Genomic DNA, 16,242 nt, shown 5'->3' with positions numbered 1-16,242 from the left:
GACTGGGCCACAACATAATGGGTACGCTTGTCAGAACTCAGAACTGAACACCCAACATGGGCAAATATTAATATCCAAAATGGATATCTGTATATGTAACAAGAAAATTTGAACTTTCTGCCAACAATAACAAAACAAATGGTCAGTGAGAGGTAGTTACACTGGAAACATACATTAACCTTGGTAGATGTGTGCTTTGGAGGACAAGAACTAAGAAGATGAGAACCGTGTGCCCATTAAGACCAGGAGTTGCTGGGCTGAAAGCCCAGTTCTAACAGCAGTCCTAGTAGCTTGGATTCAAATTAAGAAAATTAACCTTGGTTTTAAACAACTTTCGAGGGTCATGTTTCTAAGGAGGATCTTTATAAACATCCACAATAATGTATATTATTGCCCCAAAAGATTTTGGAGCAAATACTTTTTTAGCTTGGAAATGATGACATTTTAAAAATTAATAAAAATAAAAATGAAAGCACATGGTATTTGTTAAAGGGTAATAAAATAACTCTAGTCAATTGGCTAGTTCTACACTAGTAGATTTCTTTAAATAGTAATGAAATCATTGCTTTAAAAAAATCCATCATTATTAAAATAAAAAAAAAAATTGCCTCAACCTCCACCAAAATTAGATTTGTAAGTTGCTGGTCATCCCCATAATTAAATCTACGTCACAAATCTGCAAGAAAAATGGCCACTGTGACTAATGCATTTACGGCTTCACCAGTCCCATCAGGCCGCCGAGCGCTGTGCTGCTAAAATGGACTAGGGAGACATTCTGCACATTTTTATTAAATAACGAGACCATTTTTTATATTCATTGGTTAATTCGGATAAGAGTTTGTTTTAAAAATGAATTAGAATTCAACTGTGAGCGAGCCCTCCTTCCTAAGCAACGGAGCATCTTTTTTTTTAGCCTAGTATGCCTAGCCTTTGACACACTTGGCTAGTGTTGGACAAGCATTGTACAGAGAAGAGACAGGCACGCACCCCCACGGCTGGAATCCTTGATTCTGGACTGTTCCTTGTCTGTCCTAAGGAGTTCTAACCTGTTTCTTGATGAAGTGAGTGAGAAACCCAAGGGCACAGTGTTGTCCAGGGACTCAGTGGACAAAAGGAGAGACTTAGAGAATAGGCTGACTCATACACAGGCAAATTCTCTCTGGAATGGTGCTAATCCCATCTTTCAGAGAAGGAGGGCAGGCAGGAGACAGCCTGTGGGGGCCGCAGAGTTCAGCTATGAAGTTACAGCAGCTTTTTCCCATGTGATTTAATATCTGCTACCTCTAGTCATAACAAGATAGGTTTTTTATTTATAGTGTTGCTGAGAGGTTTGGGCTTGAGATAAATTCAAATTTTAAAAGTGGGTCTGATTTAACAAAGAGCACGCTGACATGGCAAGTCCCATAACAGAGGCTGGATGCCAGGAACCTGCAGTGGGAGTGGCCCTACCTTCCTGCTGCTTCAAGCTTTTACTGTGACTTTTCCCCACACATTTATTTATGTTCTGTGTTTTGCTTCAGTATCTAGAAATAAGCTGTGCACTAACGGGGCTCTGAAGACACTCACATTAATTCTCTATCCCATGCGAAGAAAGGAAGCTCTTGGTGAGAAGCTGCAGCCTCCCCTGGACATCTGCAGAGCTCTGGAGCTTGGAATGCCATGCGGCCAGAGCCAAATTATCTTGGGCCATCTTTGGCTTTATTGTTCCTCCTTGTGTGTGAGGTACTCTCTTTGGGACAATGAATTAGGTAAGACCTTCGGAATGTACAGAGAATTAGCCCCTCCCCCACCTCCAAAGCCAAGAGGCTAAGATGACATCAGAGGCATCTGAGGCCTACAGCAGAGGAGGAGCCTGTTTGCTTCAACTCATCCAATGTCGTTACTTACGATTTTCTGTGCTCTTGTTATTGTAAGAGCTTTATAAAACTGCTTCCATACTGAAATATGGGATTTGTGGAGCCCTAAGTCTGTCTTGCTGGTCCTCGATCACTCATATCTGGGTTTAGAATCAACTTGTGTTCCCTTTTGGGTGAGCTCTGCCTTGTGTCCCATTGTTAAATGGTAACCAATGGTGATGCTCTGTCATCATTGTGTAAGCTAGGAGCCACCCTGGTGGCTGAGACAGGGACACTCCCTGGTCTGTAACTCAAAAAGTAGGGTAGGCTGGTAGGCCAGCAAGTCTAATGCTTCCTCCTGTATCTGTAGTCCTGGGGCTGGAATGATGAGCACAGAGCACAGTATCTGTCTGGCCCTCTGAGGTGACTGCTGAGGATCCACCACAAGCCTCAGCTTGTGTGGCTAGCACTGTGTTGACTACACTCATCAGCACAACTACTCAAACTAGCCGACTGTCAGCAATCCAGCCTTCAGGACGCTCGTTAGTCCCAACAGATGATTTGCTCCATGATGTAAAGAAAAACATCTGGAAGACAAGTTATAAAGGCAAGTACCACCTTTCAAAGTCCTGGTTGTGTGACCTCCAAGCTACTAGAAATGGTATTGTGCAGGGTGGCACCAACCACCTAGAAACAAAGACACTTGTTTGTTCTGGCATTAAATGAAAATCGAGTCAGTCGTGAACTGTGAGGAGTAAACCAAGATTCCAGGTAAATAATTTGGATTGGTTAGAATCAGCATCATCATTAATACTAAGCAAAGCGACCTCCTCTGTACCCATGAACTAAATACATGCTAGACTTAGGGAAAGGGAGGGAGGGAGGGAGGGAGGAATGAATGAATGAAATGTCTGGCTTCCAGCACTCAGGAGATTCAGGCAAGAGCATCCTGAGTTCACATCAGACCTTGTACAGAGAGGAGGGTGAGCAGGAGCTGAGTTCAAGTCAGACCTTGTACAGAGAGGAGGATGAGCAGGAGAAAGAGGGAAGGGAGGGAAGGAGAGGGAGAGACTGAATGTTGGAGGATAAGGAAAGGGAAAGATGAAGGAAGGAAACACTACACTCCTTCATTAACATTAATCCTTCACTATTTTTGCTGGTGCCCTCCTCTGGACTCCACAGGCACTAGGGACACATGCAGCCAAACACTCATACACAGAAAACTACATAAGTCTTTTTTAAAATATCTAAATCTAAAGGCAAACACACCTCCTTCTGATGAGGATGTGACATCAGGACACTGCTCTTGAGATGCGTAGGTTTTATGTGGGCATGCATTATGTAGGATATACGGGCATATGCATTTAGGCGTCATCCTAGTTCTCGAGAGCACATGAAACACCAAATCCTAGTCAAACCTCATCAAAAAGAAAATCTCCAGTCCCTTACCACATTCCACAGTAACAATAAGCTGAACAACTATCATGAGCTGACGAGGAGGGACACTAACTTCTTAAATCCTCTGCAGCACAAGAAATTTATGTAACTTGAATTCATCTATCACTAGTTATTACCAGTATGCCTCTACTAAAAAAACTTTTATGTAACAATTAGTTCTTAAAATCACTATGTTTTAATTAGACCTGGGACATGATTAAACTAGCTATAAATGTGTACCATATTTTATCTGTTATACCCAGATGCCTGAAAAAAAAAAAAAAATCAACAAAAATACCCTTAGGTCTTTCTCTAAAATTTCTTCTAATAAAAATCTTTTAAAGGTTTCAGGTAGTCAGAATTAACCTGAAATACTACTGTATATTGGATTCTGATATATACTAGAATGTTTGTATAGATTATTATAATACATATGTGCTGACACAGTACATAATAAATATATACAGATATAATATATATATATGTATATATATATATATATATATATATATATATATACACACACACACAGATTCTAACATATATTCTCTGGTTATAAGTGATCATTTATTTTGTGTATAAACATACGCACATGCTCACATGCACACACAAAGAGGAATAGTCACTTATAACATATGCACGTGTGTGCATGCATGCACATGTGCACACACACATACACACACAAAGACAAAGATGATTACTCATAACCAGAGAACAGCCATTGATTCACCTTATCTTAGAGCTTATAGCACTTGGCAGAAATAATTTCTTCATTTGGTGGATTTCATTAGTCACACATAAAAACGTCTAATATCAGAGATTGGACCAAGATTTTGATGTAAATTTTAGCTCAGAGCTGTTTCTACTATATGATGCAAGCATTTTCTCTAAGTTATCCCTACCTACTATCAGCATGGTTCTATAGATAGATGATAAGATTTGTCCACATTATACACAGGGAAAGTATCTGGTTCAGTTACTATTCAGTCAAGAGAGGATTCAAACCATCCTGCTTCCAGTTGGGTAGCTACTAATTAGAAGCACAAAATTCCTTCATAAAGAAAATTCCCAAATAACAGCAACAGCATTCCTTATGAATGATTTATAATTCAGAAGTTCCCTTTTGCAGAGGCAGTTCTCTTCACAATAGCAACTCAAAGACCAACCTCTCACACCACTGCACTAAAGTAAGTTCTTTCTTCAGATCAGTGCATATTTCTGTGCATTCCTCATAGGCAGAAAGTACAAGCTGGCATTTGTCTTGTGAACTCTCTTCTTTAATGACAGAAAGTGTGGCAAACTGCTATATTCACTGACGAGGTGTGATTGTGTCGTCAGTTTCTGCAAGAAGATCTTAGTGGAAGGACAGTGTTGGGATTTCAGGAATGTTACCTTGGGCATGGGGGGTGGGGGGAGTAGCTCGTCAGCCAACCTCAGGGAAGGAAACCACATGCAGAAAGACTCGAACCCTGTCTGTCCCCTGAGAGACCAAGTCATCATGTCATATTTGGATGAGACCTGCATGCATTTTATCAACTACAGTTTGTTGTAACTATGTTAAAGAAGGAGGGAAATGGGATTATCTGTTGTTACACTGCAGTAGAATGTGCAGAGCCAGGGTTTTCACTCAGACGGAAGGAAGGACATGGAAAGGAAAAAGCACTTGTGCTACTTTATAGTCTACCACACAGTGGCACCTGCAGTACAGACCAGCGTGGAGAGATGCCCTCAGCCAGGCCTCTGCATTGAGTACACGATGCCTGAGCCACCCAATGTATCTAGAGTATCATGACCACTGTGAATCTATAGTAATATCTTTTCTTTAGCTTCTTAACTTTGATATTGCCTTTTTGTTAATGTCCCATCCACATTTCTTTATAGTTTCCAAAGCTACTTGAAAACTACCTATGTATGTAGCCAGACTTCCAGAAACAATTCTGATCCATTAGATGCACTAAGGTTTAAATAGAAAAAGAAAAAGTGAAGAAAGGAAGGAGAGAACCTAAGTGAGAACACACAACTAAGAAGGGAGGGAGCCGCAGGAGAATGCAGAGGCTCTTGGTGGGAGATCTCCTTCTGGGACCTGAATGTCATCTGGCCTGAAAGAGTGTTAGCGAGTGGCTCCACTGGCCAGGCTCAAACTTCATGCAGGGACCATTCTCTCCAGTGAATGGACAGTGGGTCTGGCTTCAGCCACTTACACAATTACCTTATTGCATTTTATCAGGTATCATAGGCATTTCATGAGTAACCAACCCAAGTCAGGAACCCATGCTTCATAGATAATAGATGCGTATAAACTCAAAACACTCCAACAATGGCTCCCAGAAAATTTGTATTTTTACACATATTTTCTGTTAAACAATTGTGACAATATGGAGAATATTAAATGAAATGAAATGAAATGAAATGAAATGAAATGAAATGAAATGAAAGAGTGACTTAATGGCATATTAGTAAGCATAAACTATGTAGTCTTAAAATTCAATGTCTGTCTATGTGCTCTCTCTCCCCGCCCTGCCTCTGTGTGTGTGTGTGTGTGTGTGTGTGTGTGTGTGTGTGTTTAAAACAGGGTCTCATTATGTAGCTGAAGATAAGATAGCCTTAAATTTGTAGCAATCCTACTGCCTCAGCCTTCCAAATGCTAGGCTTACAACTATAGCTACCATACCTGACCAAAAGGTTATTTTTAAATAGACTTTATTACTTTGCTTCTAAGCCCAATAAAAATATGGCATCAAAACCAGACAACAACAAAACCCAAAACAACATCTGTCTGACTGAGACAAACTTTAGCACTGTATGGGATGAAGCAAGAACAAGCATGTGAAAGGCAGCAGGCCCTGAAGCTGTGCAGCATTCTATGGAACTAACGCTAGGGTAGCAATGTGTTCGAAAGGTTAAACTCTCATTTAACGCATACGATTCAGAAACACAAGACATACACAATAATAAGCACACAGACTGGACTCAGAAGCCAGTTTACATTGCACTGGGGTTTTTGGTTTTGTTTTTGTTTTTTTGTTTTTGTTTTTTTTTTTTGCCAGTCATTTGTAAGTCACTACTCTAAAGGTCTATAAAGGAGTTCTGCACCTAAAACAGGTATTCTAATTCATTTTTGTGAATTTAGCAAATGTGACAATATAAGCGATATTAAATAGTAATAAACTATTTCTCCATTCTTTCATAATATAAATCAAATATTGTGATAACTTATTTTAAAAGTAATTATCTAAATGCTAAAACAACAGCCTTGTAATTACAGTGGTTCTGCTTATAAAGGGGGGAACTACTTTTGAATCATTTTATGTTTACTTTATATTTCAACATCTTTTTAAAAAAACTATATTTCCTTGCAACTTAATATGAATTATATCCTCATATCAGTTTTGTTGTTGTTGTTTCACAAAGATTTCTCAGATCCATCCAAGCCTGTGGGCAGCCTCCTCCTGGGCAGGGAGATGCAGGCAGTAAATGACGAGCAGGGTTAGCGCCCCCTTTCTGACCAGCTGGGTCACACTGCCTTTTCAAATTCCTCTGTCCCATGACACAAAATAATAATCATCAAAAGAAGCTCATTAAGTGATCAATATATTGATGTAACCTCTATAAGGAGACACACAGCATTTTCATCAATATATTCACATAATCTCTATAAGACTCACAACATTTTGTTGATTCCCTGAATCTGTTAATAGACAATTAAACCCAAGCCTCCGAAATACAGTGTAAGAGAAGATTCACTTCTTTTGACTTACTAATTTTCCTCAGGGTATAAGTCAGGGTACATGCAAAGACCCCAAAACTTTTATATTTAACTAAGAGTAAAAGAAGTCTGGCTCTTCCTTAATCACTTGTGTAAAGCAACATCTTAAGAAAAATTAAAACCATGAGTACTCACCAAAAAACTTCCAAACGCTGAATTAAATATTGCAGCCGCCTGTGGAGAAAATAAATGGGAGAAGCTCACCGAAAGTAAGCAGAAATAGGGCAAGCAGAGGTCCCCATGCTCCCTCTCCCAGTGCTGAACCTCAGCCACTGCTTTCAAAGCTCGCTGCTGCCCTGTAGTTTCCTAAGATAGATGGCTGCAGCTCAGGAATTCATCAATAATGGGGCTCAGAAGCAGGCTGGAAGGCTCGACAGGAGATGGTGCTTCGAAACTGTGTGACACTCTGTGACACTGTGTGACGGTCCAAAAGAACACTCCCCCCATAGTAAACCAAAGCCTGGTATTGATTTCGCTGCTAGTACTATGAAAACAGGGGGTTGGTTTATACATAACAGTGAGTATTAATAAGAAGGTAAGACAAGCACTAATTATTCCCTACCAAGGGACTGTCACCACTAGGTGACAGCTATTGTACCAAGGACAGGGCTGTGGAGACCAAGAAAACTTCTGTCATGCTAATCATTTTTGAGATAGAAACAAACAGGTAACATGCAATTGGTACACCACATAAAAGAAGAAACAATTGGCTCATCTTACCGAAGCACCCTTGAGTACATGGAGAAGCTATACACCTGTCAACTAAGCCGGCCTGTGTTCCACAAAGCTACACGCCATAGTCCTGACGGCTTCCCATATTGCCCAAAATGGAGAAAACTTGGGCAACATCCGATGAAAGAAAATGAGAAAGAAAAGGGAAGGAAGGAAGGAAGAAAAGACAGAAGGAGAAAAAGAAAACTAAAACTAGGCAAAAGACAAAAAACAAAGGTAGAGAAAACCTGTTCAAATGCCCAGAGCAGTGCAGGTTAACCGTTATGGACAGTTCCAGCCGCAATGGAGAAAGGGGGAGTTGGTTTGGGAAGTTTGACTGAAGTCCAGAGCTCGGCTAAGCTGTAGCTGAGAGCACTTCTGCTCCAGACGAGGATGCAATGAGAGTGAATGGGTAATGAGGTGCTGGCTCCAGAGAGCTTGGCTCTCTTATGCCACTTCATAATTAATTCAAAGCTTTGATAATTTCATTAGATTTCTCCTTTGCTGGTCCTATCAATAAAAGATGGTACTGGACCCCGGCTCCTCTGTGGCATGAACACAGGCAACAAGCACAGACCAGGGAAACCTTTGCTTCCTGACAGGGACAGTGGCATATGGCGCCCTGTGTTGTACTGGGAGAGATGAGGAAGAAGAAAGATTCAGCTACATAAAATATTACAGATGACAACCATCAACTGTAGCAACATATTTTAACATCATCCAAGAATCACACTATGGGCAAGCTAAATACTTGCCTGCCACAGTTCCTCTTGGAGATTTCTAGTTTCAAAGATTGCCTCATCAACAGCCAGCAAAAGCCATTGGCAATATGGGAAGCAGGAGCTAAAGTCCTAACTTTATTCTAAAGTCAATCATTACGTTTTGGCACAAGGAGAGTAAAGTGAGCAAGAAGTGGCTGGCGTACCATCCCTGCCACCTAGGCCTGTCAGAACAGAGGATGGCGGTGTGGTAAAAAAAAAAAAAAAAAAAAAAAAAAAAAAAAGCCAAACTGGCCTTTTCTTGGTTATGGTATGAGGTATCAGATCAGATCTAGACTCCTAGTCAGTCAATCTCTGGGTTTATTACACCCCACTGGTTACTGTTGCAGTGGGAATCTTGAGGTTTTTCTGAAGCGCCCTTACTAAAGCTTGGTCTCTAGCTGACGGGGCCTTTAGGGCACAGAACATACTGGCAGGAAGCTAGATCACAGGAGATTTAACACTACAAATATTACTGGGACCTCAAACCTTTCCTGTTCTCCCTTTTCTGTTTCAGATAAAGAAGCTCTTCTGTTCTCTCTCTCTCTCTCTCTCTCTCTCTCTCTCTCTCTCTCTCTCTCTCTCTCTCTCTGTGTGTGTGTGTGTGTGTGTGTGTGTGTTGCTTTCAGTGTATCTAATAAGGTATTTTAGTGATACTTTATGACATATTATGCAACATGCCTTTATTAAGTTACTTGGTAAAGTTCAACTTTCTTCATAACCTATCTGTAATCATTTAAAATAAATTTCCTTCAAACCTGGAAACAATTGGGACAGGGAGCTTTGAAGCCATAGTGCAATCCTTTCCATCACTGAATGGAATGCTGCCAAGTTCTACCTTATGGAAAGCCTGAAGCTCACAAATCCCAGGAGTGCAGAGTCTGCCCAGCTTTCCTGCTCTGGACTTATATAAACATGTCTGGTCCCTTTAACAGATGAACACTGCTGGGCACCAAGTCATCTCATGATATCATATCAAAGTCTGTCTTGGTGGCAGTCCCTTCTGCCATTCCCTTATATGTCCCTTATTTAGTAATAAAACAATGAAAATCTACCGCTTACATAAAACAAGAATGATTTATTGCAAGTAATTTGTGAAGCTCCTGGCCTTTGGTGCGGGGTATCTTGACTCTGGATCACAGTACAAGGAAGTGTTTCTAAATGTTAAAAGGATGTCTGTCCTAAATTCCTAATCTGCTCTAAGGGACATGTGGGAAGTACACATAGGTCAGAGACCAAACTCAATCTCAGCACCTGCAAGAAGATGTAAAACCTGGGCCAAGGAACACTTCCTCTGCAGTCGAAGACTGGAAACCACAGGAAAGAATAATGGATAAAAAGTCCCAGAAGCCCTGCTTGGCTTTCCTCTTCCTTCTGCAGAGAAGGCTCATCTCTCCTCCCTCCTCTCAAGTAGGGGAGACATTTACAAGCCAACAACAATGAAAGCAATAAAAAAATGCACAGAACCAAAATGAGCATCACTTCCTTATGCTGATTGACTGGTGAACCATACTCCATGCTTGACTGTAAAGGAGCAGAGGGCCCAGGCCGTGAGAACTCTTAGAAACGTAACGTGTGTACCTTAGACCTGAGTGGCCGGGGCGGGGAAGGAGCAAAGCAGAAACATGAACTTGCTTTCTGTCTGGAAGATGGGAAGCTGCTTAGAACAGACCACAGCAAGGCCAGGGCCAGGGGAAAGGGTGGGAGTTTGAACCAGGTATACTTCAGTTCCACGATGGTGAAAGGTTACCTCAAAGCCATGTGAGCCAAAGTGATGCCTCAGAACACACACCTTTGCTCTGGACTCACTTTGAGAGACCATACTCAAGAAGAGACTGTGGCAACAGTAGTCTGGAAGGAAGGACTGAAGGCTGGGGTGAAGTGTAATCCGAAGTACAAAGAACCATGGGCTGTTTAACAACAATGAGTAAACCCAGATCGCTAAGCATGTGGCCATGAGGTGTGATGCAGCTGCTGTGGAGGGAAGGTGTGGGAAAGCACCGCGGGCTAACAATTCTTACATCCAATGGAGGGCTGGAGCAGATCACTAAACATTTAGCAAACCCAAATGAAACAGATTCTAGACACACAGGAGTCGGGCCATGCCAGGGGGTCAAGCATAGGAGCTGATGCTGCGGCCGTGTCCATGGTGATGAAAGCGGGATCTGGCTGCAAAGGATGGGTGGACCTGAGGAACAATGCAGAGTGGAGTAACAAAAAGCTGCACCTATGAAACAGTGACCAGTGACACAAGGCCTGCCACAGCCACTGACACCCTATGCCTGATGCTACCAGGAGATGGACAAGCAGGACTTGTGACACTCAGGGATTAGATGTGGTGATTCCAGGCTCCTCTGTGTATTTCCAGAGCAGAACAGACACATCTCTGGTGGCCAAAGCTGCTCCTTACAGTGGTATAAAGACAACAGGAAAGGGAAGACAGCAGCTATAGTCTGTAATAAAGCGGGGTGTGGCTGCACCCAGGCCTGCTGAGCCTAGCATAACTTCCATACCTATTGCATACTGAGGCAAGAAATAGCAGTGTGTGACCTGCACTTGCCCACCTGTAAACACCCCCCATTCTAGGCACTGGCTGATCTAATAGACTCTCAGGTGGCTAGGGTTTTGTTCCTTGATGGCAAGCAAAAAGGAAAAAAAAAAAAAAAAGAAAAGAAAAGAAAAAAGAAAAGGAAAAAAATAATCACTGGGTTTTTCAAAATACTGTCTTTTTTCAAAAAAAGAAAGCTTAAGCACACCACAAAAGGTCTGAGGGAGTTGCAAAAGCTCTGGATGGTATTTTCTCAGAGATGCCAAACATTACCACAGATATGGGTACCTCACTATCAAGGACCTCTGGATGGCCAAAGCCTGACCATCAAGAACTTCCTATAATGGCTATGCCTTTCATCAAGAACTTTCCAAAAATGGCTCTGGAAGTTTGTATGCCTTAGAGTCAGTTCCATGATCTGAGAGTAAATCAACAAAACCAACCAGGTGCTCTCCCATCCGGCTCCTAGTCAATCTTATAGATGACTTTGTTGATCAATGAGGATTCGGAGGAATGAAGAGAAAAAAGGTCAAAACTGGGGAGCTGGCTGAACTAGCAAGGAGACTTACTCACTACCAAGCCTGACAACCTGAATTTGTCCTCTGGAAACCATATCAAAGGAGAGAACCAACTCCCACAGGCTGTCCTCTGACTTCCACACAGGAAGTTCACATGTGACCACATACATGTGGGTCCTCATTCCACCCGACCGCTGAGCACGGCTGCTTGGGGAGGCAAAATGACTTGAAGTGCTTGACTGCACTTACCCAGCGCCTGGGTGCTGGAAGTGCCAAGACACCTCTCCAGGGATGGAAAAATGCAGTCCCAGATATGGGAAGCTAGTATTCCCTGATTCCTGGGCACTCAGTCACTGCTGGGGCCAGCACAGAGGAGTCGGGAATGAAGTGCTGGGGGTCCATAGGCCTTAAAAAGGCCAGAGACCATTGGGGGCCCAAAGGATGAGGAGGGCATGTAGCCGGGGGGGCCAGGACTGGGAGCTCCGACTTAGTTCATCAGGGAAAGAAGCATGGCAGTTGTCTGGAGACACAGATGGGCCTTCTAGGGGAGACTTAAGCTGCAGCTGTGTAGGCAAAGCCTCTCTATGCTCCACAGGGTGGTTCTGGATGGAAGAGACAGTCCTTGTTTATTGGTTGCTCATCGTGGAAAATGGATGTGTACAAACCTCTCAGGGTGGACGAGATTAAGAGCCTGCTGTAGGGAGGAAGGAGGAGTGGAGCTTGTTGGCTAAACCTCGGGGCATCTAGTTACTTCATTAGCATGGAGAACTCTGTTCTGGGTCTGAGTGACCACAGGTCACATTTCCTTATGTGAGAAGTGTGGCACATGTTCAGGGCCAAGAATCTGGCCTACAATCTCAGGGGTGTACCCTGAGTTTCCAGGGACTCAAACCTGCTCTACCTTATCTAGTTTCCTGGCAAGGTCCACTTCTCTCTTTCTCTCTGTCTCTATCTCTGCCCCCGCCCCCCACCACACCACATACACACACACACACTAAACAAACAAACAAACAAAATTGCCATACTTTTACAATCAGCCCAACAGTCCATAGCTAATGATTTATGATATTTAGACAAATAGAGTCCTAAAACTCTATGGTGATTTATCTGACCAGCCAGTCTCAAGAAAAGCAATTAGAATGTAATATTAGTCTTAAACAAGATGGTGGAATGACTCCTGCCCATCGAGAGAAGCATCTTACAGAAACGACCCAGGAGCTGAGACCGAGCAACCTCCTTGACCCTGGCAAAATGGCGCTCCCCTTGGTCCTGCCAGCGAGGGTGGGGGAGACTGAGAGAGAGAGTTAAAAACTCCTTTATGCCCTTAGGACTAAAACAGCTTTTAATCAAATAGTACACACAAAGAAGAAAAGGCTAGTGTGCTTACAAAGCAGTCACCAATTTAAAGAAAGCCTCAGTTTGCAACACTTAAATTTTTAGTCTAAGAACCACTACTGGGATGAACACAATTACTGTTTTGATAGAAGTTGGTCCATATCCTATTGAAGAGTAAATGTCTGTTATCAAATTGTTGTTCAAGGGGTAAATGGTAATTCTTTCTCGTGTCTCCAGGTCTACTTCTCCATACTGTGGTAGGAAAGATTTGTTTTCTACAGCCTTTCTCTTAGGTAAACAGTGCTGCCATGTAAACAGTGTTGCGACTCTTGTTTGTATCCATTCCTCTCAATTCAGGCATGGAAAAAAAAAAAGATGCAAGTTCCCGTTTCTGGGCACTAAATTGAATCAGGTGTCCTCCTCTCTTAAGAAAATTAAGTTGCTTTTGTGCTGGCGTGTTTTTTTAATGAGACCGGAGCCAGCCGACAGTGACGAATGGCAACGACACCAGGGAGAGCACGTAAGCAGGACAATATGTGCACGGCACGGGCTCACAGCCTATTTTTCAGTGACTACTCTGAATGACTTCGCTGTTTCTTAAGGGGCCTATTAATCTCAAATTTAGTTATTACACAACGTTTATTTGAACATATATTCTGTGGATGATGACAGTTAATAAAGGAAATCTTTCACAAGCTGTATTTTTACATATTGTTTCAACTCCAGCTCCTAGTCCTTTGATGGTATTGATGGAATAGTCCACATTGTTTGTACCAGGCTTGGTTTTTTTTAAGGCACATATATTCAGATTCTTTTCTGAGCACATGGGGACTCTTAAATAACTGTTAAAATGCATTAAAAAAAAAAAAAAAGTCCTAACACAAAATGGTAAAAGTAAAAGAACATTTAACTGTTCAACAACAACAACAAAAAAGAACCGTTTAATGTGCAAACTGACCCTTCTAAGACAACCAGATGCCTTTTAACACTTTTAGAGTCCAGGCGTCTGATAAGCAACAACCCTTGCATACCAATCTCCTCTCACGATGAGCGCAGAGCCAGAGACAGAGGGCAAAATCAATTTTCTTGAGGTGCAAAAAGAATCAAATAACAGCTACAGTGCTTTTGCTCCTTGGCATGCTTTTTTTTTTTTTTTTTTTTTTCAGAAAATACCAGGCACCAAAAACCATGCAGATGCTGCAGTTGTTTCTAGTCAGCTTAAAAGGATCCTTTTTACATTTTCCTCAGAATGTTTATCAACTCAAACAGATTCACCAATTCAGACCGTGCTTCCGGTTTTGGGAGGAGCAGTTACTTTAAGTGAAATTGGTACACAATAATAAAATAAAATGTCACTTCAGCCTAGAAGAAGACTTGCAAATGCCCTTTATCATCAAGATGCACTTGACTTCCTCCTGAAATCTCAGTTTCAATGAAATCCGAATATTCTAGTGGGCAGGATCCTTAGATCCACTGGCAAGCCCTTTACAAGGAAGAAATCAAACTCCAGAGAGGAGCGGGGTGTTTCCCAAGGTCATGGGGAATAGTAGAGACAGAAGGAAAGTCCAATCCAAATATTCTGCTGCCTCTCTGCCACACAGGCCAGTTTAAACAGACATGCATACAGTGGCTCTTACACTTAGATTATACACAGGTAACTAAATATGCACAGGCCAATATAGTAAAGCGTTTGTGGCTACACGGAGAATGGGATTATAAACACTTTCTCCTCCGTGCTGTTCCTTGATTTTTAAGGATTTTGTATTTAATAAGGGGGAAACATGAAATAAATGTTAGATATTAAGAATAATTCGAATCTTAGAGGCTTCCTCATCAACCTTTGAGCAAACAGAGCACAACAGTATGTATCCATCAGAGGTGCTCAATCAAGGTCTGACTAAAGCTGAATGGACTGAAGGCAGGAACGACCTGCCTGGCCATCTTCACTGTATCATCACTACCGAGGGATGAGCTGTGGCCACTAACATACCAAGTCTTCCTCAAAACACAGATTGGCTTTGCGTATACCATAATAAGCACATATAAATATCTAGAATGTAGCTGAACAGAAATCAGACTGTGACATAGTAGTTGACATTTTTTTTTGATATGCCAATTTCCTCCTGATACTCTTTGAAGTTTGATTTTTCTTAATCTTATCCAATCTTCACAAAAAGAAATAAACCAAATATCTTCCTATTTACTCATTTTTACAACACAAAGTTGTTAAGCTTACTTTGTAGTTTTGAATACAGAAAGTCGATAGCCTATAGAGTCCCAGTTAAGAGCGACAGCCTAAACAAAGTCAATGACTTTAAAGGGTTAAGAAAACCTGGCCATTAAGGACCCCACTTTCCTTACAGGGGCCGTCTCAGTATCTCCTAGTGGCACACAACTAGCATTTCTCTGATCAATTAATGGACGCTCTATTCAATGCCAACCACGGACAAACCTCTCAGCACACCAGGAGAAAATCTGGCCCACAAACTCCCCTGGCACTTTGTGTAGAAGGGCATCCACAAAACAGAAGTGACAACCTCTGTCAAAGCAATCTAGTGTTTCTTACAAGTCTTAGACTCCAGCTACTCAACTCTGGAATTTCTGCTCCTGTCCATCCATTAGGGCAGGGGATCTCAGAGCTTCTTAAGGGCAACGGATCAATCCTCAGCAATGGCTCTCATCACCTTTTCATTAGCAATAAAAACAGCTTTCCTGCCATCTTCAGGGAAATATGTAGCATAGTCACAGGACTGCCATGGATATCCACAGGCCATCCAAAAAGGATAACACTGAAGTCACTAACAACAAGGCCTGTCCACCCTCCCACAGTCTTCAGAGTTAGCAGCCGGATCAGTTCTGGAGTTTCAGATTCAGAATATAAGTTAAAGACGACATTTTCAATACCAACCTCTTCTCCTTCCTGGCATACGTATTGGAGATTATTTTTTCATGAAAGGTGCCCCTCATTATTGCCATTCCAAGTCCTGAGTGGTAACTGGTGAGCTGGTTCTCAAGAGGAAAGAACACCAGGATGTACATTGGCCCTAATATAACGTTTTTTAAAATGTTTTATATTTATGTATGTATGTACATGTGTGTGTACGAGTGTACATACCTCATAGTGCAATATGGAACTCAGAAGACAAGCTGTGTATCTCTGCTCTCCTCTCCCACCCCTGTAGGCCTGGGGATGGAACTCAGGTCATCAGGCTTGGCAGCTAGCTAGTATCCTTTACCTGCTGACCCATCTCGCCAGCCCCTAACATAACATTTAAAGAAGAAATACTAATTTTGTGAAAACTCATTCAGAAAATAAAAGATTCTGGAAAATCAT

General features: G+C 41.9%; 1 protein-coding gene across 8 annotated transcripts in view; it reads right to left on the bottom strand.

Moving 5' to 3' along the window:
* Slc10a7 (solute carrier family 10 member 7) overlaps positions 1-16,242 on the bottom strand; it is a 210,231-nt gene that overhangs the window by 135,537 nt on the left and 58,452 nt on the right. For 6 of the 8 annotated variants that reach the window (XR_013104775.1, XM_076915437.1, XM_076915438.1 and 3 more), the window contains exon 5: positions 7,174-7,212. The exons of the other annotated variants lie outside the window; for them this stretch is intronic. Coding sequence is in view for 5 of the 6 variants with exons in the window: in XM_076915437.1 (XP_076771552.1) it covers positions 7,174-7,212 (39 nt within the window). In the remaining variant the exon portion in view is untranslated. The remainder of the gene's footprint in view (positions 1-7,173; positions 7,213-16,242) is intronic. 8 annotated transcript variants of the gene reach the window in all.

Source organism: Arvicanthis niloticus, chromosome 18 (assembly GCF_011762505.2).
Source record: "Arvicanthis niloticus isolate mArvNil1 chromosome 18, mArvNil1.pat.X, whole genome shotgun sequence".
Classification (NCBI taxonomy): Eukaryota; Metazoa; Chordata; class Mammalia; order Rodentia; family Muridae; genus Arvicanthis; species Arvicanthis niloticus.
This window is presented reverse-complemented; position numbering and strand designations above follow the sequence as displayed.